The 24,719-nt window shown below is 51.7% G+C and overlaps 1 protein-coding gene across 2 annotated transcripts; it reads left to right on the forward strand.

Moving 5' to 3' along the window:
* Positions 1 to 3,451: 3,451 nt before the first annotated feature.
* Positions 3,452 to 24,470, forward strand: ANKRD35 (ankyrin repeat domain 35). 2 transcript variants are annotated; one of them, XM_008153187.3, is made up of 14 exons: positions 3,452 to 3,780; positions 11,875 to 12,005; positions 12,727 to 12,815; positions 13,160 to 13,224; positions 14,038 to 14,095; positions 14,274 to 14,344; positions 14,636 to 14,742; positions 16,627 to 16,808; positions 17,358 to 17,395; positions 17,557 to 19,566; positions 21,995 to 22,084; positions 22,325 to 22,390; positions 22,964 to 23,064; positions 24,266 to 24,470. In XM_008153187.3, the coding sequence occupies exons 1-14, from the start codon at positions 3,742 to 3,744 to the stop codon at positions 24,270 to 24,272; spliced, it is 3,054 nt and encodes a 1,017-aa protein (XP_008151409.3). In that variant the 5' UTR covers positions 3,452 to 3,741; the 3' UTR covers positions 24,273 to 24,470. The 2 variants fall into 2 exon arrangements, with proteins under 2 accessions (XP_008151409.3, XP_054568004.1); XM_054712029.1 differs by having other exon boundaries at positions 3,452 to 3,774.
* Positions 24,471 to 24,719: the final 249 nt, after the last annotated feature.

A 24,719-nucleotide genomic window follows, 5' to 3' on the forward strand; every position in this document is an offset into this window, starting at 1 on the left:
TTTCCATCTCTGGACCCCCACCCCTCCCACCCCATCCCATTTTTTGGTCATGGCCGGTTAAGAGAATTTGATTCTCATCAACAACTGGGTAACTTATATTTCTTTGTAATCAAGACTTCGGATGCCAAAGTCAGTTATTGGTCTCCGGGGTGCAGCACCCCTTTAGAGCTGCGATCGGCCATCTGACTAGCAGACACTGAACCTGTCCTTCAGGGCTGTCCTGGAGGCCCACAGTATTGACTTTGGCATGTCTCGAGCTGTTTGCAGAGGGCATTGTCTCTGTTGTCCAGCATGGCGGACAGCATAGCAGATGGCCAGAACAAATAAAGTTCCGTGTCAAGTGACTTCCGTTCTTTTTGAGTCCCCTAGGATATAGAGGTTATCCTTGGTTCCCCTGAGGTGAGACCTTAAACGACTGAGCCCCTCAAAGGCAAAGTTATGAAGCATTTGAAGTGTTTTCTGTGCCTCTCCCCCTGCAATGTGCTCTAACCTCCTGAGTAAAATGTGTGGGTTTGGGACGCACATAGGCCTAGATTGAAGCCCCAGGTCTGCCATTTATTAGCTAGTGGCCTGGGGCAAGTCATACCCACCCCGAGGCTCACATAACAACAATAATCTGTGTGCTACAGCGGTTAAGAATGAAAACAGACTGGGCTTTAAATCTAAACTCTATGACTTATAACTTGTTTGACCTTGAACAGATTTGACTTCTCTAAGTCTTGGCTTTCTTATCTTTAAACTTACTAGGGTTGTGAGGCCTAAATGAGATAATGTAAGTGAGCATATGGTAAGTCTTCATAAATGGTCACTATTGTTATAAAATATTTTGTTATTAAGCAACCTACCCTACCGTGTGTTGTGAAGATAGAAGGAGGGGTATAGTGAAGCACCAGGCCATGCTCCTGACTCCCTTCCTTCACAGACCTGAAGGTCTGTTTCTTCTGTATGCTATTGTCTCCTCCTACGAACTCTTACCCTGCGCCTCATCCCCTTTGAAATAAGCCCTCATGCCCACGAAGGTGATAAGTAGGTAATGAACTTAGGTTGTAATGGTAGAAATCACATCTATTTTATTTCCTCAGGCACCCAAAGTTCTTGTCTTACCCTCAAGGGACATTTGCACCTCAGCAATGGCCTAGAGACTGTCCCTGCCTCTGTTACCTGACCTGAGAATGGTGGCGTCTGGCCTACGAGGCAGGGACAACTGTTCTGTGGCAAGCTGGTGAGTTATTTTGTGGCATTAGGAGTCCCCGGTGGCCATCAACGTACTTCATATAGGCAATAGCTTAATCAGCCTGTATGGAACATGCTGTTTATGGGGCTGGGACGGAGGCCATGGTTATGACAGATTTCCCCTTTTTATCTCAGCCAACCCCCAAAGGGAGATGGATTTCCTTGAGGACTGGTTCATCTAATTCTTTTTTAAAAAGATATGTTTTTATTGAATTCTTAGAGGAAGAGGAATAGAGAGATAAAAGCATCTGTGAAAGTGAAAGAAACATCATCTCTTGGCTGCCTCCTGCACAACCCCTACTGGGGATCAAGCCCAAAACCGAGGAATGTGCCCTGATGGGGAATCAAACCAGTGACCTCTTGGTACATGGGTCGATGCTCAACCACTGAGCCACACAGGCCGAGCTCATCTGATTCTTTTTCCATATGATTAAAAGAGCATTTTTGGTATTCTTATCCATCTAGGGATCCCTCTCTGTCTCTCAGTTCCAGAATGGGACTTCTTTTTTTCTTTTTTTTTTTTTTCTCAGAATGGGACTTTCTCTAACTCTAACCTATCTTCCATATATATAAAAGCCTAATATGCAAAGTGTCCCCTCAGGAGTTCGACCAACTGGGCATTCGATCGCTTGCTATGACGTGTGCTGACCACCAGGGGGGCAGCGTGGAATGAAGGAAAGCCCCGGCAGCAGCCAGTAGCCAAGGAAGGGAGGCCCCAGCTGGCAGCTGCTAAAGACCCTACCTTTGCACAATTTGGTGCACTGGGCCTCTAGTTCTTCAATCAGTCTGTTACCTCTTCCTTTGGAGCAGAGAAAGTTTGAGAACTGTAGAAACAACAGGCTCTCTTCAGACATGTGTGTTCCTTCTTTTCTCATTGTTGTGCCTTTATTTCTTCATTCTTTCATTCTCTCATCAGACATGAAGCACCTAATGTGCGCCAGGCAATGAGAATAATGCAAAATACAACTGCTACCATCAAAGAACCCAGTCTGATAGGGAAAACAGATATGTAAACAAATACAAATACTCAGAGGTGGTTGCTACATGACATAGCAGAATTAGAATTGCATCTCACACAGTTTGGCACCGTGTGTGTGTGTGTTTAGGGGGTGGTGGTGGCAGGGTTATAAGGGAAAGCTTTACAGGAAAAAAAAATTAGCTTGAGTGACCACCAAGTGTGAGAGGAGGCATCCAGGGAGGAGTAGTGACCAGTCGGGAAGGAACCTGCAGTGATTAGAACACCCGGCTCACCGCTGTGCACGTAGTGGGAGGTGAGGCTGGAGAAGCAGGGTGCAGCTCCTAGGAGCCTTCTAAGCCACGTGAAGACGTCGCGCTGTGACCTTTAGGTTCTGTTAGGGTTTGGGTGGGCTAGCTCCGGCCGCAGGGTACACCAGTTGGCTGGGACTGACTGTTCGAGCCAGAATTGCTGAGTTTGAATTTAAAAAGCACATTTTCCCCCCCTAAAGAATGCGAAGGAGGGTGGCCTATGCTTAAAACAAAAATTCTCTCTTCTCCCTCTGCCCTTTTCTAACTTACAGGTGCTTTTTAGGAGGTTAAACCCGTCCCCCTTTTCCTCAAGTTTTGTTCCCCAGGTTGCGGCGAGTCATGCACCATCCACACCACAGTCTCCCCCCATTTCCAAACTGTTCCTTCGGCTCCTCCTCGCGCCTGGTTTTGGCCGGGGAATGGGGAGGAGGCAGAGGTAGCTAAGTTGGCAGGAGGTTTCTGGATGGAACGAAAGCGTCCGTAGAGGTTAATGCGACACTGGTAGAGCAGAGCGCAGGCAGAGGCGGGGATGCCCGTCTCCTGCGGCGCTCGGGGAGCTGGGCGGGGCGGTGCTAGGGCGTGGCGGTTGCGGCGGGGCGGGGCTTGGGGCAGGGCTAGGGCTGGCGGTTGCGGCGGGGCGGGGCTTGGGGCGGGGCTAGGGCTGGCGGTTGCGGCGGGGCGGGGCGGGGGGGCTTGGCGGCGGGGGGGCGGGGCTTGGGCTGGCGGTTGCGGCGGGGGCGGGGCTTGGGGCGGGGCTAGGGCTGGCGGTTGCAGCGGGGCGGGGCGGGGCTTTGGGCGGGGCTAGGGCTGGCGGTTGCAGCGGGGGCGGGGCTTGGGGCGGAGCTTCCTCCTGGAACTGCGGGGGGCGGGGCCGGGGAGGAGTTTTAGCCCAGCCCGCGCGGTTCTGCGTACGGTTAACCGGTCGGAGCTGGGGCGGGTTCGGTTTGGAGGACGGGTTCGGTTTGGAGGGCGGGGGTTGAGACCAAGCCCAGGTCGCCGCCCAAGACTGCAGGCTTTTTGCCTCCGCTGCGGCGGAGGGGCAGGGCCAGGGGCGGAGCTTTAAGCGCAGCCCGCGGGTCTGGTCTCTGATTGAGCGGGGCGGCCTGGGGGCGGGACGGCTCCGCTTTTGACAGCTTGCCCTGGCACAGCCGCGACTGAGTTCGGTGGGTTCGGGATCCTGTGGCCCCTTTCTCCGCGCGTCCCCGTCCCCCCGTGGCCCTGGCCCTGGCCCTGGCACTGGCCATGAAGCGCTTCTTCTCCTGCTCCAGCTCAAAGGTGGCGGTAGGTGCCAAAATGTCTGGGAGTATGGGAACGGGGCTGTGGTGACAGAGCCCTGTGGTGACAGGAGTCCTGTGTCCCACCCCGGGGCACCATTTGCCTTTTCCCTTTACCGGTCTTTCCAGGTCTTCCTTCCCGAAATGCAGAATGCAGCCCGCCATTCCTGCCTCCCTCAAGACCCTGTCCCCCAGCCTCTGCTAACCTCTGACCTCCCCAAGGTTCTTTCCCTTGGCCCTTTCTTGTCCTCCTGTCACCTACAATCCCAGCTTCTAGTGTGTTCCCTGCAGCCCTTGTCCCCTTCGGAAGGCCTGTCCTCTACTTTGGCTCCGTCTCTCAGTTCTGAACCGTCCTCCAGCTTCTGTCCTGTCCACAGCCCCAGCTCAGCCTAAGTTCCACTCTGTCCCCCAATCCAGTCCTGTGCTGTCCTCACAGCCCTCCCCTCCCCTATGGTCCTATTCTTGCTGTTTTCTCTCAGCCCAGCAAGTACTCCCAGCCCCGTGCCTTCCCTAGCCCTTCTTCATAGGGTCGTCTCCATCCTTGCACCCAGGCCTCTTCCACTCCCATCCTCTCACCATTACCGCTGGCTCTCAGACATCACTCCACGCCTCTTTCTAATTGGTGCTCCCCACCAGCTGCCTTCTCCTGTTCTCCCCTTCAGCTTCTGCCCCTCTCTGCCCGATGGTTGTTCAACCCCACTGTCCCCCCCTTTGCCTGACCCCCTGCTCTCTGTGGGTTAATCTTACAGTCTGGCCGGCCCAGCAGGCTCTGCCAGAGAAGGCACTGTGCCTGGCCTCTCCACACAGATCCGGGGAAGCTGCCTGCAGAATTCACCCTGACCAGGTCACTGCAGTGCCTGGTCATCAGACTGGTTCTTGGGCCAGCCAGGGCCGTCCGCCGGCTTCTCCCCGGAATCTTCCTTCACTCTACACCTTCACCCAGTGGTTTAGGGCTTATACTGCTTCCTCTGACTGAGTCGGGGAAAGGTGGCGGTGAGAAGAGAGTGGATTCACTCAGAGTTCCCAGCAGAAGTCACTCCCAGAACAAAACACAAGGAAGAAGCTTACAGAAGGGGGTGGCTTAGGAAGTGTATCCTTTCTTCTCTGAAGATCTCTTACAGAGAGACCCCCCAACTGGGGACCACATTGTCTGTGGAGATTGGAATTATGCATTGAGGATGCCAAGTACCTGTAGTAATAGGGCTTAGCCCAGCCTGACTTAGTGATGTCACTCATGAGCAAACGTGAGAAACGTTGAGTGCGCTCGGCACTGGAAGCGAGCTCTGAGGCAACAGCAGGGACTCTGTTGAGGCCTGTCCTTGTCCCACTTACATTCGCTTCTCCACATAGACCAACCAACCACAAGGCATTCACTGAGTGACTATTGTGGGTGCCGGAAACGGAGGCTACCCAGACTGTGCTAACTCGTAATGGTTTTCTTACTCACATGGACTCTTCCCTGAAAGTCCACCACGGTGCCCCTCCCTCTCAGGTCTGTGGAGTCTGCTTGTGCCTTGGGAACGGGGACACGATTTCATTCTACCTGATTTTCCAGTCCTCGGTCAGTGCCTCCTTTCCAAGATGCTGGGTGAGCAACGGGCTGCACGTTGGCATTTGGAAGTATTCCTCTGTCCTTCATTCAGCTCTACAAAGTTTAGGCCATGAAGGGTTTCTACCCATTCTAAAATATATAATTTTATTGATTTTTTACAGAGAGGTAGGGAGAGGGATAGAGAGTTAGAAACATCGATGGGAGAGAAACATCGATCAGCTGCCTCCTGCACACCTCCTACTGGGGATGTGCCCGCAACCAAGGTACATGCCCTTGACCGGAATCGAACCTGGGACCCTTGAGTCCGCAGGCCGACGCTCTATCCACTGAGCCAAACCGCTCTAGCCACTGAGCCAAACCAGTTAGGGCTAACCTCTTCTTAGTGTAACAAGGTTATAGGAAGTCAGTTAGGTGGATTTAGAACTGTCTAACTGGGAGAACACTTACCTCAGGCGGGATGGGATCCCTGAAAGCTCGCTAATAGGCCAGTTTCAGTGGCAAATTGTTTCCTCATAAAACTTCCTCATACCTCTTAAGAGAAATTCCTCCACTCCCTGAGTCGCTAACCACTCTGGACCTGCTCGTCAGAGAATAAAACAGTGTGACAACCCTCCTGGCCACTCCTAAGCCTGGCTTCCCAGTCACTCCGGATTGGCCACCCATCCGCACCCCGCCTCTGGGTCCAGGGCCAGAGCCCTTCACTCTCAAATAGAGATAAGGACTGAAAAATCACTGATCATCTTTTTTTTCTTTAAGATGTTTTTATTGATTTTTAAAATATAAATTTTTATTGATTTCAGAGAGGAAAGGAGAAGGGAGAGAGAAACATTAATGATGAGACAGAATCATTGATCGGCTGCCTCCTGCACGCCCCCTACTGGGGATTGAACCTGCAACCCAAGCATGTGCCCTTGACCGGAATTGAACCTGGAACCCTTCAGTCTGCAGGCTGACACTCTGTCCACTGAGCCAAAACAGCTAGGGCTTATTGATTTTTTTTAAAGAGGGAGGGAGAGAGGGAAGGACAAGGAAAGAGAGAAACATCGATGTGAGAGCATCATCAGCTGCCTTCGTGCACGCCCCCTACTGGGAATGGAGCCTCAAACCGGGACTAGAACCCCCAGCTTCCTCTGGGTGCATGGGATGACGCTCAAGCAACTGAGCCACACTGGCTGGGGCCTGATCATTTTATTTTTATTTTTTTTTTAAAAATATATTTTATTGATTTTTTACAGAGAGGAAGGGAGAGGGATAGAGAGTCAGAAACATCAATCAGCTGCCTCCTGCACACCCCACACTGGGGATGTGCCCGCAACCAAGGTACATGCCCTTGACCGGAGTCGAACCTGGGACCTTTCAGTCCGCAGGCTGACGCTCTATCCACTGAGCAAAACCGGTTTCGGTGGCCTGATCATTTTAAAACTAATCTAAGTTGCCTAACCGGTTTAGCTCAGTGGATAGAGCGTCGGCCCATGGACTGAAGGGTCCCAGGTCAAGGGCATGTACCTTGGTTTCAGGCACATCCCCAGTAGGGGGTGTGCAGGAGGCAGTTGATCCGATGTTTCTTTCTCATTGATGTTTCTAACTCTCTATCCCTCTCCCTTTCTCTCTGTAAAAATTCAATAAAATACATTTTGGACAAAAACAAAAACAAAACTAATCTAAGTTATCCAGAATATAGGAAATTCAGCAAACAGACAAAACTCAGCTTTTATAATCTTATTTTAGTCAAGTAGAGGAAGGCTTTGAGGAGAGTGTCTTACATATTAGCTTCCTCTGCCTTTGCAGGAAGTAGGCCAGAAAATAGCTTTAAACAGCTGGGACTGAGTCAGTTTAGAGAAATGTCAGTTGCATTTTAAAAATGGAGAGTCAGCTCCTGGTTCCTTCACAACGGCCTTTCCACTTCCATCCGCCTGTGCTCAGCGGGGCGGCTCTTCCTCTGCTGGTGGTGCGCTGTCTTGGGGGCAGGCTTACAGGCACACAGCCAGAGATCAGAAGTTGCAATTACTTTTACAAAGGTCCCCAATCTTAACTACAGAAATACAAGGCTTATTCTTGTATTTGAACCTGCTGATTAATTTGGTAATTGCTCCCTTGAGGCTGTGATGGTAATCCAGGGCCTCTTTTCCAAGGTGCTGGCTGAGCAAAGGACTAGATCTTGGAATTGAGAAGCTTATCTCTGTCTGTCTCCACTCTAGCTCTACAGAGGTTTGGTCATGAAGAATTTCCACCTATTCTAAATTCTTCTTAGTAAAACAAGATTACACTAAGTAAATCCAGTAGATTTAGAACTGTCTAGCTGAAAAGAAAAGTGTCAGCTTTGCTAGGAAACACTGTAACCACCTATACAGCCTAGCTGTTAAGCATAGGCTGATATGAGCAAGATCTCTTCCTTCCACTCCCCTGTACGGAGAATTCTGAGCCCAGGAACATCCAAAATGTGCCCTGTTAACATAAAAAACCACGGAAACCTGCAAAGAATTTTTGTGAGTTTATTTGAGCCAAACTGTTGACAAATGCCGGCAAGCAGAACCTCAATGAATTGAGAGAATGCTCTGGAGAATGGCGGGTTACATCTGTATTTATACATTGCAATCAAAGGAAAGGGACATAGGTGGGTTACATGAAATCCATTAGTGATAGACTAGAGAGGTGGAAGAAAGCAAAGCGGGAAAACCCCTGGGATTGGATAAAAAGTAAAATGATGGACACATACTTAGGTGGGTGCAGGAACAATTAACATGATAATGAAGGAATTTGTGGTATCTGTCCTGGAGCTCAGGCACATTAGGTTGTGCCCCAGGGGGTCCGGAAAAAGGGAAGTTACAAGTTACCCAGACATTTCAAAGGGTATGTTATTATAGATGCAAAAAGACAGATAGGCTCAGTTAAGGTAAAGGTTGACCTTGTCGGTGAAGATACCGCCTAGGACGTGACTACCCACCATAACTGCTTTAGTTAAAGTTTCATTTCAGACCATCCTTTGTGGTGACTTTAGGTCTCTGAGTTTGCAAGACCGCCATACAGGCCTTCCCTGAGCCTGTCAGGTCAGCATGTGGCCCCTTCCGTCCACAGTCCCCAAAAGGCTAGAAAGAATGGGGCTTCAACTAACATTTATTGTGCACCTACTATGTGCCAGACAGCGCTAGGTGCTTTGTGTCATTGAGAACCTGATGTTCAGAGAAGTTTTCACATGCCTAAATTCACAAGGAGAGGAAGTGTGAGAATCAGGATTTTAAACGGAGGACGTCCCACTGAGGTCAGCTGGTAGTGTTGTAGTGTAACCCCCATCTTACAAGGACGCCTCAAAAAGTCGAATTATGGAGTCATTTATTAAAAGCCGGCAGCATACGAGGGAGCAAAAGCGCTCCAGACCTCGCAGCCCCTAACAGCTTGCCACCTCTGGCTTATATTGGCAGAATATCACAAAGGTATCGATTACATCTTTGGGTCTGGAATGAGGAACCTGTTTCGTGAGCAAGTTATCTAAAGTATCTATGAATCACTGAATCAACAGAAACACATTATCTGGGACCACCGGGACCACTGAGTCAACCGGAATGCATTATCTGTAGCTACTGAAGCAATTTAGGGTCTGTTCTGATTCCGGGACCACTGAGTCAACCAAAACTCAGTTATCTGTAGCTACTGAGACAATTTAGGATAATTGATCTGTCCTGGGTCCCAGAAGAATGTGCTTCGATGACCAGTGAGATCACAATCAATGGGACATTCAAACCACCATCAATGGAGTATTGGGATAGCATACATAAGTTCAGACAATCACAATAACTTTCTATTGTTTTCTCAAACAAGTACAGAACCCAAACAGCAGTTTCCACTGCCATACTTCAGTAGCAGTGACTGTGCTGGAGGCGTCGTGCTAGCTGTTTTTTCTGAGGGTGACCCAGCACCCAAGAGACATTACTTACCCCAAGAAGCGTCTGTTGGAGCCTGAAGGCGGCTGCAGCAATCTCGGTGGAACCTCCAAATGTAACGCCCGGAACGCTGGCCGCACTCACAAAGCACCAAGAGAGGCTTCTCATGCAAAAAGCAAAGGGTTTATTGGTACAGGCATGCCCGGTCCCACAACATACTCTGAACACAGAGCAGAGGTTGTGGGCCCCGAAGCAGGGTTTGAACACAGGTTAAATACACTTTAGGGGGCAGGGTCTTTCCATTTTACAACCCGGTAACTTTCCACAGCAGGTTTTCTGCTTCCTGGAATAGTTAAGACAATTAAGTCTGTTGACATATAAACATTTTTCTTTATCTATGCACAAACTCTTGGTATCAGTTCCCCCCAGCTATAGATTTAGATTATAGGTTTCTATCTCAACATTCTTGGCTGATTTGTTCTAATTGTCTTCAACTGACCTTGTCTTCAACTGACCTCAGGCCCTTACTGAAATGCTGGCTTTTATGATTTTACAACTATTCAGGATAAGGTGTTCTTACCTCTCAGTCTGTTGGTATGTGGAGCAATCACTTTGCTTATTTTGTCCTTGGAGAATTAACCCGCTTGGAGACTCTGTGCAGAAAGGTAGCGTCTGAGAGTGGGAGGCTCTGCCCTGGAGGCAGTCTTAGGCTGTTTGTTTGGAAATAAGTAAAATGTCTCCCGTCCCTGGGGAGTAGTGTGGTCTGGTGGTGAGAACTGGGGTTGGGCAGCAGGGGCCTCGGTTCTAATCGCAATGTTCCTGCCAGTTTGTGGTTCTCTGCACAGTTATTGGACCTCAGTGGGCTTTGGTTACGTCTTCTGTCAAATAGATAAAATAATATCAGCCCTAACCACTTTCCAGGGATGTTGAGCGGCTGGTTGAAATAGCACTTGAAAGGCCTCTGAGGATTTACAAGTGTGTACTGGCATCTTACCCCCGAATCCATCTCCCCTGGGCCATTTTATGGTTGGGTCATTTAAAATCTTTCCTGTTTGTGATGGATAATTTGCCCTAGCTATGTAAACAGTATTTGAAAATGAGTTATTTGGCTTCCATTGGCCGTATATTTTTCCACCTCCTCCCATAGCCTCTTCCTTGTTGAGATTATACCTCATAAAATGCAATGTGCCACCACCAAACCCCAGCACTTCCTGTTTCGTTAGAAGGATGCCATACACTTGTGTAGCTCTTCACAGTTTACAAAGAGATTTTATACACATTAGTTCATTTAATACAACATGATGAGGCAGTTATTATTTTCCACATCTGATAGATGAGGAAGCAGGTTAGAGGTGTGAAATGGCTTACTCCAGGTCACGTAGCTGAGAAAGTAGCTGGACCAGACCCCAAACTGGGGCCTGCTGACCAAGTTCCCCTGCGGCCCTTCTCCGGGTCAAACCAGGCTTTTCTGTGCTTTCACCACGTGTCTTTGCAACCTTTCTTCCTTTCCTTCCTCTTCTCTGGGTCAAACCAGGCTTTTCTGTGCGTTTTGCTCTGGATGGTTTTACCCAGCTCTCTCTCTCTCACACCCAGTGATACTTCAATGATTGTAATTACCCCATCACCGGGAGAAAGTCAAGCTGGAATAAAAGAACAATGCCTGCCCAGGTGTGGCCTTATCTGGGACAGCTGCTCCCTGCCAGGAATAGGGGAAGGAGGGGAGGGAGGAGATGGGGAGAGGCCTCTGCTGCCTCCTGAAACCCAGCGAGAGACCGATATTTGCCTTTTGGCTGTTGTTGTCCTGAAAGGGAAGAGCAACTAGGTAATGGGCAAAGATGTGAGATGGGAAAACCGAAACTCTGTGCTTCTCCTCCCAGTTTTGGGCCCAAAGCCGATGGGTAGATAATTGGCCTCATGGCTGTGACCTGACCTTAGGTGCCTTGATTTCCCAAACATCTGAAGACGAACAGCAGAGCAGCATGGGAAGCTGAGAGGCATGTGAGCCCAAGCAGGAGTGGTCAGTTTGGGTCAGTTTGCTCCAGCAAAAGCCCGAGAGCAAAAGGGAAGGGCATCAGGGCCAGGACTCTGCGGCTGTGCACCCACAATGATGATCACAGTGAGGATTAAAAAGGCATTTGAAATACTCTGCATCCAGCACTCAAAAGTGATTTTTAATTCAGCAGTCCAAGCCCCTTTTGATCCAGGGCTGGCAATGACCAGAAGCAGTGCTGGGTGGCCTATGAACTGGTGATACTTAACTGCTCACCTAACAGGGACGATGTGATCTGGACTGAGTGGAACATTGCAAGCCCTCAGGGATGTTCCTTTCCCCTGGCTTGGCATCTTCCTAACCGCCTCCTTCCTTTCTGTTCATCCTCACCCGAGGATATTTTCCATTGATTTTTAGGGAGAGTGGAAGAGAGAGGGAAAGACAGAGAGAAACATCCATGTGAGAGAAACACATCGATTGGTTGCCTCCTGCACGAGCCCCGACTAGAGCTCGGTCTGGGAAGGAGCCTGCAATCAAAGTATGTGCCCTTGACCATAATCGAACCCGGGACCCTATGGTCTACAGGCCGACGCTCTAACCACTTAGCAAACTGGCTAGCGCTGTCTCCTTCCTTTCTCCACTCCGCCCTCACCTAAACTGCAATCTGTGGCTCTGCACCAGGTGGAGAGATGGAACCGCCGTGATCAGAAGCTGCTGGAGGCCGTGCAGCGGGGGGACGTGGGGCGCGTGGCCGCCCTGGCCTCCAGGAAGTCTTCCCGACCCACCAAGCTGGACTCCAACGGCCAGTCCCCGTAAGTCAGCCCCTGGGCCCACCTGTGGCATGTGATTCCCTTCGGAAACTCCACCCCCAATCTGTCACAGGACAGGGAATGCCCGCAGCTGCAGGGCCCTTTGGGTCCCAATAAGTCTTTGCTAGGGATCAAGTGCTGCCCAAAGTGAGGGAAGAAGATATTGTCTATGAGCTCCATCCACTCACAGCCCAGCTTGACAAAACTGACCAAAAAGGACATAAAGCCCATGAAACAAACAGAACACGGATCCAGACAGTACACAGAGTATTTCTGCATTGCACAGGGCGGGGGAGGAGGGTGTGCTTGGAAAGTTCAGAATGAAGTGGTAGCTACGAGTCACACGGCTAAGCGGAGTGAGTGGGACAAGAGGGATGTTGCTCCTGTCTCTGCCGAGTCAGCTTCACCTGTCCAGCCCTCTGCTCTGGTCTGGCCGACTCTTCCTGTGACATGACCAGTCTGGGAAGCGTCCTGGACGCCCCCGCCACAGTCTGAGATTGCTTGGGACCTGTAGCTCTTATTTCTGTATTTGCTTCCGGCTTCCTCTCACTCATGACAGTAGGCCATCTAGCCTTCTCTTTCTCAGTAAGTCGGGCGAGGGGAGTTTCCCTCTCTGCTCTTGGGCTTGGCTTTGGGGTTAGAGTGTAGGTGTAGCAGGCAGTGATTATTGAGATTACGAAGCTTCTCCCATTCCTCATCCCCTGGTCCCTTCATCCTTCTGCAGGTTTCATCTGGCAGCCTCCAAGGGCCTGACAGAATGTCTGACTATCCTGCTTGCAAATGGGGCCGACATCAACAGCCAGAATGAGGACGGTGAGTCAGACTGGGCCGTATTGCTTGCTTTTCCCTCTGCGGCAGCGTGGGGGCCAGTGCGGGCCCCGCTGGAGGGTCCCACCACAGCCTCCTCTTCCTTCCTCATGAAGTCTGGCCAGCATCCTCCGTGGTTCCCCTCCCTGCAAGCTGGGTATGCATTACCCCCTCCCACCTCCACCGCGTGTACCAGGCACCTGGGGAACAGGAATTTCTGGCCCCATATGGCTGAGAGCTTCTCTCTCTAATCTCCCTTTGATTATCTGTGCGTCTCTTGCCTTCCCTCCCAGTGAGTCATTGGCCTGCATAGGCCACCCACCTGCCTCTTTTCCTCCTCCTCCTTCCAGGAAGCACCGCCCTGCACTTGGCCACCATCTCCTGCCAGCCACAATGTGTCAAGGTCCTGCTCCAGGTACAGCAACCCCTCGATACTCCTCCTGTGAAGGGAAGGAGCGGACCCAGAGTTCCCAGACTTGGTCTTGAAGTCACAAGAATATTTAATCAAATATACCCCTCTCCTCCCCAATAAGAGAGCTGGTGATCATTTGTTCTTTAATTCACAAACATTTATTTAACACCTACTCTGTGCAGGCCCCGCACTTAATGCTGCCCTTGAGGGCAGGTCAGGAAGTAGAGTTGGCAGGGGCTGACTGCCCCGAAGTCAATATGCATATTTTGAGCTCTGCCATTGGCGAGCCACTCCAGAGACTGAGTGCTGTGATGATGATGGGCAGGAGGAGGGCAGAGAGTTTCAAATTAAACCAAAATCCTACTGTCAGCCTTTGAGGCGTTCGTAGTCTAGAGCACAAAGGGAAATATATATGTGAAATGACATGTGGACAATTAATAGATAAGTTCCCAAAAGTACGAAGGCCAACAGGAGGCCATTGGGCTCCTGACCTTCTGCTTTTGTTCTTCCCAGCCCTTTGCAAGATTCCCAATTACCACCCCAAAGTGCCGGCCAGGGACCCAGGCCTTGTTGTCCTAGCACGCTTATTTATCCGCAACCTGATTTTTCTCAGGCCCTCGGCTTAAGAACCAGGGCTGAAATCCAAGGCTGCCTATCACCTGTAAGACATGGATTGGGCCTGCGGAGCAGCTGGACAAAGCTATGATCCTCCCACCCGTCCCCGCAGTCATTAGGAAGCTGGGGACCCCACAGTGGGTATGGGATGAGAACGTTAACACTCAGTTCCATGCTGCTTCCCTCTGTGGCTCTTCCCAGCACGGTGCCAATGAAGACGCTGTGGATGCAGAAAATCGTAGCCCGCTGCACTGGGCAGGTGTGTGCCAGGAGACTGTGGGGGCAGGGCTGCAGGGGAGATAGGGGAGGAAGGGAGGGGAGGGTAACATTGGTGGAGAGGGCAGGGCTGTTTTCTAAGATAGCTGGAGGGGCTGCTGGGTCGAGATCTGACTAGGTGCACTGCTCCCCTTCACCCAATCACCCCTCAACCCTCCCAGCTTCCTCTGGCTGTGCCTCAAGTGTGCTGCTGCTGTGTGACCATGAAGCCTTCCTGGATGTGCTAGATAATGTGAGTGTCAGCGGGACCCTGGCCAGCGCCCTGCAGGGCAGGCTGCCGCTCTCTCTGAGCCTGATTGGCCAACTTCTGTGAGCGGGGCTGCACGGCACCACCTTTTCTTCCTCCCCCTCCTCTTCCTCAGAGAGAGGTTAAGCCTTATCTTCTGGAGAGCTTTTAACCCTCCGAAAGGGGTATTAGCCCTTAGACGGGACTTTTTTCCTGGAGAGGTGTGGGGAGAGGGAGCTGGTAGGATTGTGTCAAACCCCTGGCTTCTCGTGAACTCCCTTTCCACAATCCGTGCAGGATGGACGCACACCCCTGATGATCGCCTCGCTGGGCGGCCACGCAGCTATCTGCTCACAGCTACTGCAGAGAGGCGCCCGAGTCAATGTCACCGACAAGGATGACAAGTGAGCCGTCCCCGTCTTCCCACCCCAATCCAGGCCCCGGCCGATTGCGAAGGAGCCACTGGGCAAGCGTGTGGGGGGGAGGGGGCAGCGGGGGTGGGGCGGGGGGGTAGGTTGGTCTCTGTGTTCTTGGTCTCTTTTCTTCTGAGTGGTGGCTTAGAAGAGATCGCCTCCTGCTTCACTGTTTTCCCTGAGACGGGAGGCAAGCGTTCCTTATCCTCTCTTATTCAGCTGCCGCCGCCATCTTCCTAATGTAGATCACTTGGAAGTAGAATCAATCCCTCTGGACTCATTAGTTTAATTTACTGGTTTTCAAACTATCTTCCGAGCAATGGAATCCTTCTCTCCAATAAAGAATTTATGCAGAATCTTAATATGTAAAGCAGAGAAAAATGAAGCCATTGGCCCCTGCTTTGTGATACTGCAGCTCCAGGAATGGCATTTGAAAAGTTCTGGTTTTGCCCGGCTGGCATAGCTCAGTGGTTGAGTGTTGACCTATGAACCAGGAGGTTGTGGGCTCAATCCCCAGTGTAGGGTGTGCGGGAGGCAGCCGATTGATGAGTCTCATCATTGATGTTTCTATCTCTCTCTCCCTCTCCCTTCCTCTCTGAAAAAAAAAATAAAATATATCCTATCTAATAATAGACAAATATGCAAATTGACCATACCTCTGACACACCACAAGCCACGCCCACCATCCAATCAGAGCGAGTATGCAAATTAACCCAAACCAAGATGGCTACAGCCACAGAGAGCAAGGTTTCCTAGGTAACAGAGGAAGCCAAGCTTTCTGCCTGCCCTTGCCAGGCCTAAGCCTCCACTCAAGCTACAAAGTTTCAATTATAGAAGGTAAACAAATTCAAACAAATGGTGGCAGAATGGAGCTTGAGAGAGCAGGCCAGGGTTGCCGCCGGCAACAGGGGAAGCAAAACTTTCCGCACACCCTGGCCGGGCCCACCCGCTTAGGCAACAAAGTTTCAATTATAACCCCAACACAAATGGCTACCGGCCTCAGACGGAGCCCCAGGCTTGGCTCTGCTCCCGGCTACAAAGTTTCAATTGCAGAAGGAAAATAAATTCCAGATACCAGGGCCTCCGCTTGCGTTGCCAGGGGGCGTGGCCGGCCTGCAAACCACCACAGGCCCCTCGCTCAGGCTGCCCCATGCCCCAAGGGAACCCCCACCTGATCCAGGATGCCCTTCAGGGCAAACCAGCTGCCCCCCACCCCTGTACCAGGCCTCTATCCTATCTAATAAAAGAGTACTCTGCAGATTGATCATCACTGCAACACACAATATAGCTGCCCCCATGTGGTCAAAGATCCTGCCCCCATGTGGACACAAGATGGCCACCACAAGATGGCCAGCAGGAGAGGGCAGTTGGGAGGCACCCGGCCTGCAAATGAGGGCAGTTGAGAAGGACCAGGCCTGCAAGGGAGGGCAGTTGGAGGTGATCAACCCTGCAGGAGAGGATAGTTAGGGGTAACCAGGCCGGCAGAGGAGGGAAGTTGGGGGCAAACAGGCTGGCAGCAGAGTGATTAGGGGGGTGATCAGGCTGGCAGGCAGAAGCGGTTAGGAGCAATCAGGAAGGCAGGCAGGCAAGCAGTCCTGGATTGTGAGAGGGATCCCAGATTGGAGAGGGTACAGGCTGGGCTGAGGGACAACCCCCTCCGTGCACGAATTTCGTGCACCGGGCCTCTAGTACATATATATATTTTTATTGTACATATAATATATATTACTATATACATTATTATATTATTATTGTACATATAATATATATCATATATGTGTGTGTGTGTGTGTGTGTGTGTGTATATGTGTGTGTGTGTATTTATATATATATATATATATATATATATATATATATATTTGTCCTAACCTACAGGTCGGCTCTGATCCTGGCCTGTGAGAACGGCAGCGCCGAAGTGGCTGAGCTGCTCCTGAGCCACGGAGCAGACGTGGGGACAGTGGACAGTGCGGGCCATGACGCCCTGTATTACGGCCTGCGCACACAGGACAAGGCGCTGCGGAAGCTGCTGCAGCAGGCCCTGAGCTGGCGGCGGGGAGGTAAGCCAGTTCCCTTGTGTAACTTCAAGATCCTCCCCAAGAGCTCAGAGGAGCTTCTTAGAATCCCATTTGTCCCCGTGGAAACACCCACCTGACAAATAATTGCCACCGGAGTCCAGCGTTGGCTTATTTCTTGCTGCTGCTATGAGATGACCCCAAGTTCCCAAAAGCAGGGCCACCAAGGTCCTTAATGAAGCCCCGTCTTACTCAGGCAGCTCGGGCTGGCGCTATGGCTAGGACTTCTGAGCTGTGATTGAACATCTCTGTGTGGGTTCCCAGTCAGTCTCTCCCCGCTGCTGGACTCTAAACCCCCAGATGACAGGCCATGTCTGTTTTGTTCACCATCGATGTCCGGGGCCTGTAACAGCGCCTGGTATAGTGTCCAATAAAGTGAGTGAACAAAATGAGTGAGCTGGGGTAGGGAACCAAGGCTGCTGGGTTGACCAGGAGTGGCTCCCAGCTCCAGGAATCTGTGTGGTGAGGGTTATGACACTGAGGGGGCCGCTCCTCTCAGTGAGGGTCACACTTTCCTCATGTCTTTTCATATAGGTCAGGGGCTGGTTCAACACCCAGATGCTGCATCTAAGGTAAGACCCTAAGTGCCTCCCCTTCCGACCCACCCAGGCCATCCCACCGGGATCCCTCCCAGGCAGTGGCCCCTGGGGGCGGCCAGATGGTCTAAGGGCAGGGAGGCCCTCCCGGGGCTGGGAGCTGCCTGGCTTCCCTCACTCTGCTGTTTCCTACACAGGCCTCTCCATCTGACCCTCCGGTGGGTTCTCCGCCCAAGAGCCCCCGGGGAGCAGAGCCCTCGGCGGAGCAGGAAGGGGAACGTGATGACGCGTGCTCAGAGGAGTGGAAGTGGAAGTATGAAGAGGAGCAGAAGAAAGTTTCTCGCTTGGAGCAGGAGATGGTGCGAATGACAGAAGAGTGCAAGGCTCAAGCGGCAGCCTACCTGGGCCTGGCGAACCAGATCCGAGAGCAGGTGCAGGAGCTGGGGCTGCTGCTCTTCCGAGAGCCCAGAGCTCCAGACGGGCAGAGTCCTAGTATCCGTCCTGGAGGGGATGGCATGGAGCAGGGCTCCCCCCTGGACCTGCTGGCTGAGGGCATACGAGAGCTGAAGAAGCAGCAGCAGGCAGTAGCCGCAGCCGCAGCCAACCCAGTACTCGCTCCCAAGAAGACTGAGGATTCATCCCCTGGGGAGATGCATTATGAAGCCCATGGAAGGTCCCAACCAGAACAGGGGCCACCCCAGGGCCCAAAGTCTGAGATCCCGGGGGAAGCCACAGGACAGCAACTGACGACTGGCGGTGGGCAGGCCCTTGGCCCTGAGCATGCAGACCAGCCGCATGCTGGCCAGGAGGAGAGGCTGAAGGCCCCAGGGGCGGAAAGAGCAGACACAGTGGCTGAAGCAGTGGGCACAGCAGCCATGAGCCAGCTGCTGCTACAGCTGAGGGAGGAGCTGGCTGCCGTGTGGCGAGAGAAGGATGCTGCCCTGGGGGCTTTGTCAAGACCGGTCCTGGAGAGAGTTCTGGGGGCGTCCCGGGCCGAGGCCACAGCGGCCGCCTGGGAGAAGATGGAGGCCAGGCTGGAGCAGGTGCTGCTGAAGCTGGATCGGGCCAAGGCAGGGCTGCAAGCGACACCTGTGACCCCTGCCCAGGAGACCAGAGAAGGAGCCCCAAAGGCAGGCTCAGAAACCATCACGGAAGAGGATGGAGAGAAGGAGACAGGGGCTCCTGGGACCCAGCGGGGGTCTCCAGGGGCCTCTGGCAGGCAACAGCCGCCCGGGGGAGGGCTGGCCAAGGGAATGCTGGAGAAGGAGGTGTCGGCCCTGAGACTGAGCAACAGTAACTTGCTGGAGGAGCTGGGGGAGCTGGGCCGGGAGCGGCAGCGGCTGCAAGGGGAGCTGCAGTCCCTGAGCCAGCGGCTGCAGCGGGAGTTTGTGCCCCGGCCGGTGGCGCAGGTTCAGCTCCAGCAGCTGCGGAGGAACGTGGGGCTGCTGACGGATGAACTGGCCTTGGAGAAGGAGGCCACCGAGAAGCTGCGGAGGCACCTGGCGACGCAGAGCAGCGGCCTCCGGGGGCTGTGGGACTGCCTGCCCCCCGACCTGGTGGGCAAGGCCAGTGCCCGGGGCCCTGGCACCGAGCCCCTGCAGGAGCTGCAGGCCTGCATCAGCGCCCTGGTCGCCAGGCACTGCGAGGCCCAGCAGGTGCTGGCGAGGCTGGAGGAGGAAAACCAGCGGCTGCGGGGAGCCCCCGCTTCACACCCGGAACCCGGCACCTCCTCCAAGGTGACGGCTCCCCCTGAAGTGGCCGCGTTGGAGCAGGACTTGGGGAAGCTGGAGGAGGAGCTGCGCGCCGTGCAGGCCTCGATGCGCGGCAAGAGCCAGGAGATCGGGAAGCTGAAGCAGCTGCTGTACCAGGCCACGGAGGAGGTGGCCGAGCTGCGCGCGCGGGAGGCGGCCAGCCTGCGGCAGCACGAGAGGGCGCGCAGCTCGCTGGCGGCGCAGGCCCAGGCGTGGGGCCAGGAGCTGAAGGCCCTGCTGGAGAAGTACAACGCCGCCTGCCGCGAGGTGGGCCGGCTGCAGGAGGCCGTGGCCGACGAGCGCTGCCGCAGCGGGGACCTGGCGGCCCGGGCCACGGAGCAGGAGCGCCAGGCCAGCGAGATGCGCGGGCGCTCGGAGCAGTTTGAGAAAACGGTGGGGCTGCTGAGAGAGAAGATGGAGCATCTGCTGGGGGCTTGCCAGGACAAGGAGACCAAGGTGATGAGATCAGGCGGCGGCGGGGAAGGTTTGCTATGTTCTCTGGGTCTAAGGTGGTTTGGGGTTAAGATTGGAGGTGAGGGCTGGCAGTGTGACTCAGTGGTTGAGCATCGACCTATGGACCAGCAGGTCAGGTTCGATTCCCAGTCAGGCTATATGCCTGGGTTTCGGGCTGGATCCCCAGTGTGGATCGTGCAGGAGACAGCCGGTCAATGATTCTCTCTCATCATTGATGTTTCTCTCTCTCTCCCTTCCTCTCTGAAATCAATTGTATATATACACTGAGTGGCCAGATTATTATGACCTCTGAATGCATAATAATCTGGCCACTCAGTGTGTGTGTGTGTGTGTGTGTGTGTGTGTGTGTGTGTGTGTGTACATATACATATATATATATATATATTAGAGGCCTGGTGCATGAATTCGTGCATGGGTGGGGTCCGGCCAGCCTGGCCAGGGGGAGGGGACATGGGTGGTTGACTGGCCTGCCTGCTGGTCGAACTCCTGTTCGAGGGGACAATTTGCATATTAGCCTTTTATTATATAGGAAATACACTGAGTGGCCAGATTATTATGCGTTCAGAGATCATAATAATCTGGCTACTCAGTGTATATTGGAGGTGAGGTATAAATAGAAGAGAGAAAGGGGCTTAGGTGTTAAAATCTGGACTCTGGTTTCAGAAGCAATGTGGCAGGGTTCCCACCTGTGGAGTACTGTGGCTCATTAGCATTTTGACTTCAATCATGTTTTAGCCTGAGAGCAGGTCTGATGATATGGTAGGTTGCTGTGGTTTTGCTAGGGTTCTGAGAAGGCGAGTCAAGGCTGATTAAGAAAAGTAGACTAGGCTACAGGTCCACTTCATCCCTTCCCTTCCATCCGAGCAGGTTCTGCAAAAGATTTCCATTGCCAAAGAGCACCAATGCAAACTAAAACATTTGAAAACCACCGTGTTCGATAACTGAGTTTCCTAATGATTGCTCTAAGTCTGCATGTGTCTAGGGGCATATGAATTCTAAAAAAATTTTTTAAAAAATCAACTTATAAATGAATTTGGTAATTCTAGAACTTTACCTGTGAAATGAATTCAGACTTCTTATTCAAATTTATGTACATGATCAAATTTATAATGATTCAAAAATATAGGGAGCATATCCTATCTAATAAAGAGGGAATATGCTAATTGACCCACACACCATCACAAATGTGGCAGCACCCACAGCCAATAAGGAGGGAATATGCTAATTGACTGTCACACCCTCAAAGATGGTGGTGCCCACAGCCATAAGATGGCAGTGCCCAGTCCCCTCAGCCCTGCCAGCATGCCTGCCTCCAGAGTCCCCCAATCCTCTCAGCCCCCCAGCCTCCCAGAGCTGGCCCAAGGCGCAGGCAAGCCTTGGATGGTGGCTGCCCAGCTGCCCAGGGCCACCCGAAGCTCAGGTAACCAGGGCCGGCCGAGGCTTGTGCTGCCAGCAGTGGCAGCAGCAGAGGTGTGATGGGGCGTCGCCTTCCCTTGATCGCCAGGTCGCCTCCTGCCCCTGAGGGCTCCTGGACTGTGAGGAGGCAGGCTGGGCTGAGGGACCCCCCCCTCCAGTGCATGAATTTTCATGCACCAGGCCTCTAGTATTTTACATAATACACAGTGCATAAAAATAGAAGAAAAGTTATACAGAATAGGATTCAGTGTGGGGTGGAGCCAATTAAAGAAAGGATGGGTTTCTGTTGGTGTGGAAGGAGAAGAGGAAAGAGAGCAAATGGGTAAAAGAAAATAGTGTAGTGAATGTTGGACTGATATCGTCTGGATTTCTATTTCAGTTTCAAAACTTACTGATTGAACTTGATTGAGTTATCTAAGCCTTGGTGTCTCCAAGTCTCAGTTTTTTTCATGTATAAGATGAGGCTAATAAGAGGGTTGTTGTGAGGATTACATTAAATAAGATATTGTATTTAAAATACTCGGAATGATTTTTTGAAAATGGTAAGTGCTCAATCAGTTATCTTTATTATTCTCACTCCCACCATTCCTATTACTGCTGGTTATCCTTAACCACATTTGTGCCGTAGCCTCACAACCACAAACACTCATCTCCATTTCGCTCAGTGGTCAGCAGCCAGGAGTGGTTCAGGACCCAGTGCAGACTTAAGAGCATGGGCCATTCATTCAAAAAGACCTTGGTTCAAGTCATATGTCATCACTTATTAGCTGTATGATTTTGACAAATTATCTAACAAAATGTGAGTAATAATACTTCCTCCGGAGAAGTGTTGTTCCTCCCAGAACAGAAGTAGAGCTGTTTTGAGTACGACCTGAGACAAGGTGTGTAAAAGCATCTGGCACATAGTACATACTCAGCAAAGGAAAGCTGACCTTGACCCTGGGTGGTGGGGGGTGGGCATGACTTGGGCCTCACTGGTTCCCTTTGGCCTCAGATCAAGGAGTTGTTGAAGAAGGTGGAGCAGCTTTCAGAGGAAGTCCTAGCAGTTCGGGGAGAAAACGCGCGCCTTGCCTCGCAGCTGCGGGTATGTTTGGTCCCTTAGGGAAATGGTCACGGCTAGAGAAGAGGGTGGACAGGGGAAGTGATGTGGGAGGGTTCTGGGAATCGCAGAGACCTGTTCAAACAGTGGTCCAGGCTGGGCTAGTGATGGGTCGAGGGGGACTATCTGGGCCAGCTGACCACTTAATTTCATTGTTCCTCATGCCTGGGGGTCAGGGTGAGTAGGGAGGGTAGGCACATAACCCCCATTGATGCTCACCCCCAGGATTCTCAGAAGAACCATGAAGAGATCATCACTACCTATAGAAACCATCTACTGAGTGCTGCTCAGGTGAGCAAGGGGGAGGGAGGGACAGAGAGTGGGGTAGGGAGTATTGCATTTGGGGTCCCTTTTCTTACCCACACATATTTGTCATTTCCCGGAAAGCTAGCCTGTGGATGTTCTAGTGCCAGGTCTCTGGATCTCCTGAGGTATGGGAATGTGAGGGGGAGAGGTGTCTGTCCCCCCTTTTCAATTCCTGACCCACTGTAAAGCCTTTTATGCCCTGTCCCTTATGCCCTTCCTCAATTTCCTCCTAGGCCTGTTTATCCCTCACCAAGGAAGAGGAGGTGGGGGGAGGGGGCTTGCTCCTCTATTAGGAATAATAACTACCAAGGATTTATTAGCATTTTGTGTACCGGGAGCTTTGCTTCAGATTCAGGGTCGTAACCCTCACAGCAGTCCTGAAACGTAAACATCATTGCTTTCCTTGAAAAGATTAGAAAACATCCATGAAGTTAAATACTGTTTAAGTGAGGGCTCATCGTTAGCAAACAGCATTCCACCATACCTCAGGGCCTCTCCCTCACCTGTGTCCCATTTCCTGTTCTTCTTCTCCCTTTCTTTCTTTCCCGCCACCCCCAGGGCTACATGGAACAAGATGTATACAATATCCTGCTGCGAATCCTCAGCAGGCAGGAGAAGAGGGGCAGCGCGGGCCCTGAGGGGTCCGGGATTCCTGTCCTGTAAGTGGTGGGCTGAGGCTGATGAGGGCAGGAGCTTGGAGAAAGGACTTGGGAAGAGGCTTAAGGATGGGAACTGGAGTCTCCTTTTGCTCCAAGTGGTGGCTGACACTGGGGAGTCCTGTGCCACTGAGCATTTGCAGTGAGGTTCACTGAGAAGTCACAGTAATGGGCATCACTGGGTGGAGTCAGTGCCTGAAGCGGCTAAGCTGGGATGGAGACTGAGAGGGGAGTTGACCTTTTACGGTCTGGGATAGAGAGAACAGTAAACGATGAGTGATGGTGGGAGAGTGGTACCAAGTTGTTTCCTAGGGTAGGACTCTACAAACGGCAGAATCTCTCCTTCATTGTTGTGGTGTAACCCCCGTCTTACAAAGGACGCCTCAAAAAAGTCGAATTATGGAGTCATTTATTAAAGGCCGGCGGCATACGAGGGGCTAAAGCTCCAAATCTCGCAGCCCCGAACAGCTTGCCACGTCTGGCTTATATTGGCAGGATATCACAAAAGTATCGATTATATCTTTGGGTCTGGAATGAGGAACCTGTTTCGTGCAAAGCTTTTACAGAATCGAAATTGAGCAAGTTAGTTATCTAAAGTATCTACGAATCACTGAATCAACAGAAACACATTATCTGGGACCACCTGGACAATTTTAGAATAATGGTGCTGTCCAGATTCCGGGATCACTGGGTCAACAGGAATGCACTATCTGTAGCTACTGAGGCAATTTAGGATAATTCGTGCTGTTCTGATTCCGGGACCACTGAGTCAACCGAAACTCAGTTATCTGTGCTACTGAGACAATTTAGGATAATTGAACTGTCTTGGGGCCCAGAGGAATGTGCTTCGATGACCAGTGAGATCACAATCAATGGGACATTCAAACCATCATCAATGGAGTATTGGGATAGCATACATAAGTTCAGAAAATCAAAATAACTTTTAAATGAGTACAGAACCCCAAACAGCAAGGTTAAAATATTAAACAGCAATTTTTACCCAAGTATGGTTGCTACCATACTTCATCATTCCCACACCATGCATCCAAAGAATAGTCTTCTCTCGTATTCTCCCCACCCCTATGCCGGTGGCCATCTTCCCCAGCCCAGGGCGATGAGGACCCCCTTTAGCATCTTGGCAAGGGCGGGAGGAGACTGAGGCTATGGAAGTGTGTGCATTTCATCCTTGGCTTTCTTCTTGCAGGGAATAAGAGCACCCTGGCTGCCAGAGGCTCCGTCAGGCTGTAGTGGGTGGGAGGGGTTGGCCATTAGGGAGAGTGTGGGTGAGCTTCGCCTGACATTAGGGAGCCCAGACCTGAGAAACGGAAGCCTGGAATCAGCATGGATGAGACCAGAGGAGGTATGGATGGAAGCCAGCTCTGTAAAAAATAAAGCAGGGCAATATGGTACCGGCTGTCATGGTTTTTCTGTTTAAGGTGGGGGCAGGAATCTTTTTCATCACAAATGGCTCCATAAGCCAGCAGCTTTTAAACTTTATGGTCCACAGTTAGAAATACATGTTACATCCTGTGTGGACACACGTGAAATAGTATGTCTCCTTACTATTTCTATTCTAGCCTGTTCTCTGCTATTATACTCCACTAAAAAATACTGGTCAAAATACATCCACTAATGCGTCAAGACGCAGTGTGAAAATC

Source organism: Eptesicus fuscus, chromosome 22 (assembly GCF_027574615.1).
Source record: "Eptesicus fuscus isolate TK198812 chromosome 22, DD_ASM_mEF_20220401, whole genome shotgun sequence".
Classification (NCBI taxonomy): domain Eukaryota; kingdom Metazoa; phylum Chordata; class Mammalia; order Chiroptera; family Vespertilionidae; genus Eptesicus; species Eptesicus fuscus.

Coding starts and splice junctions, on each gene's coding strand:
- ANKRD35 (XM_008153187.3), top strand. CDS start 3,742: ATGAAGCGCTTCTTCTCCTGCTCCAGCTCAAAGGTGGCG. Junction 3,781..11,874: donor GCTCCAGCTCAAAGGTGGCG/GTAGGTGCCAAA, acceptor GCTCTGCACCAG/GTGGAGAGATGGAACCGCCG. Junction 14,096..14,273: donor TAGCCCGCTGCACTGGGCAG/GTGTGTGCCAGG, acceptor CAACCCTCCCAG/CTTCCTCTGGCTGTGCCTCA.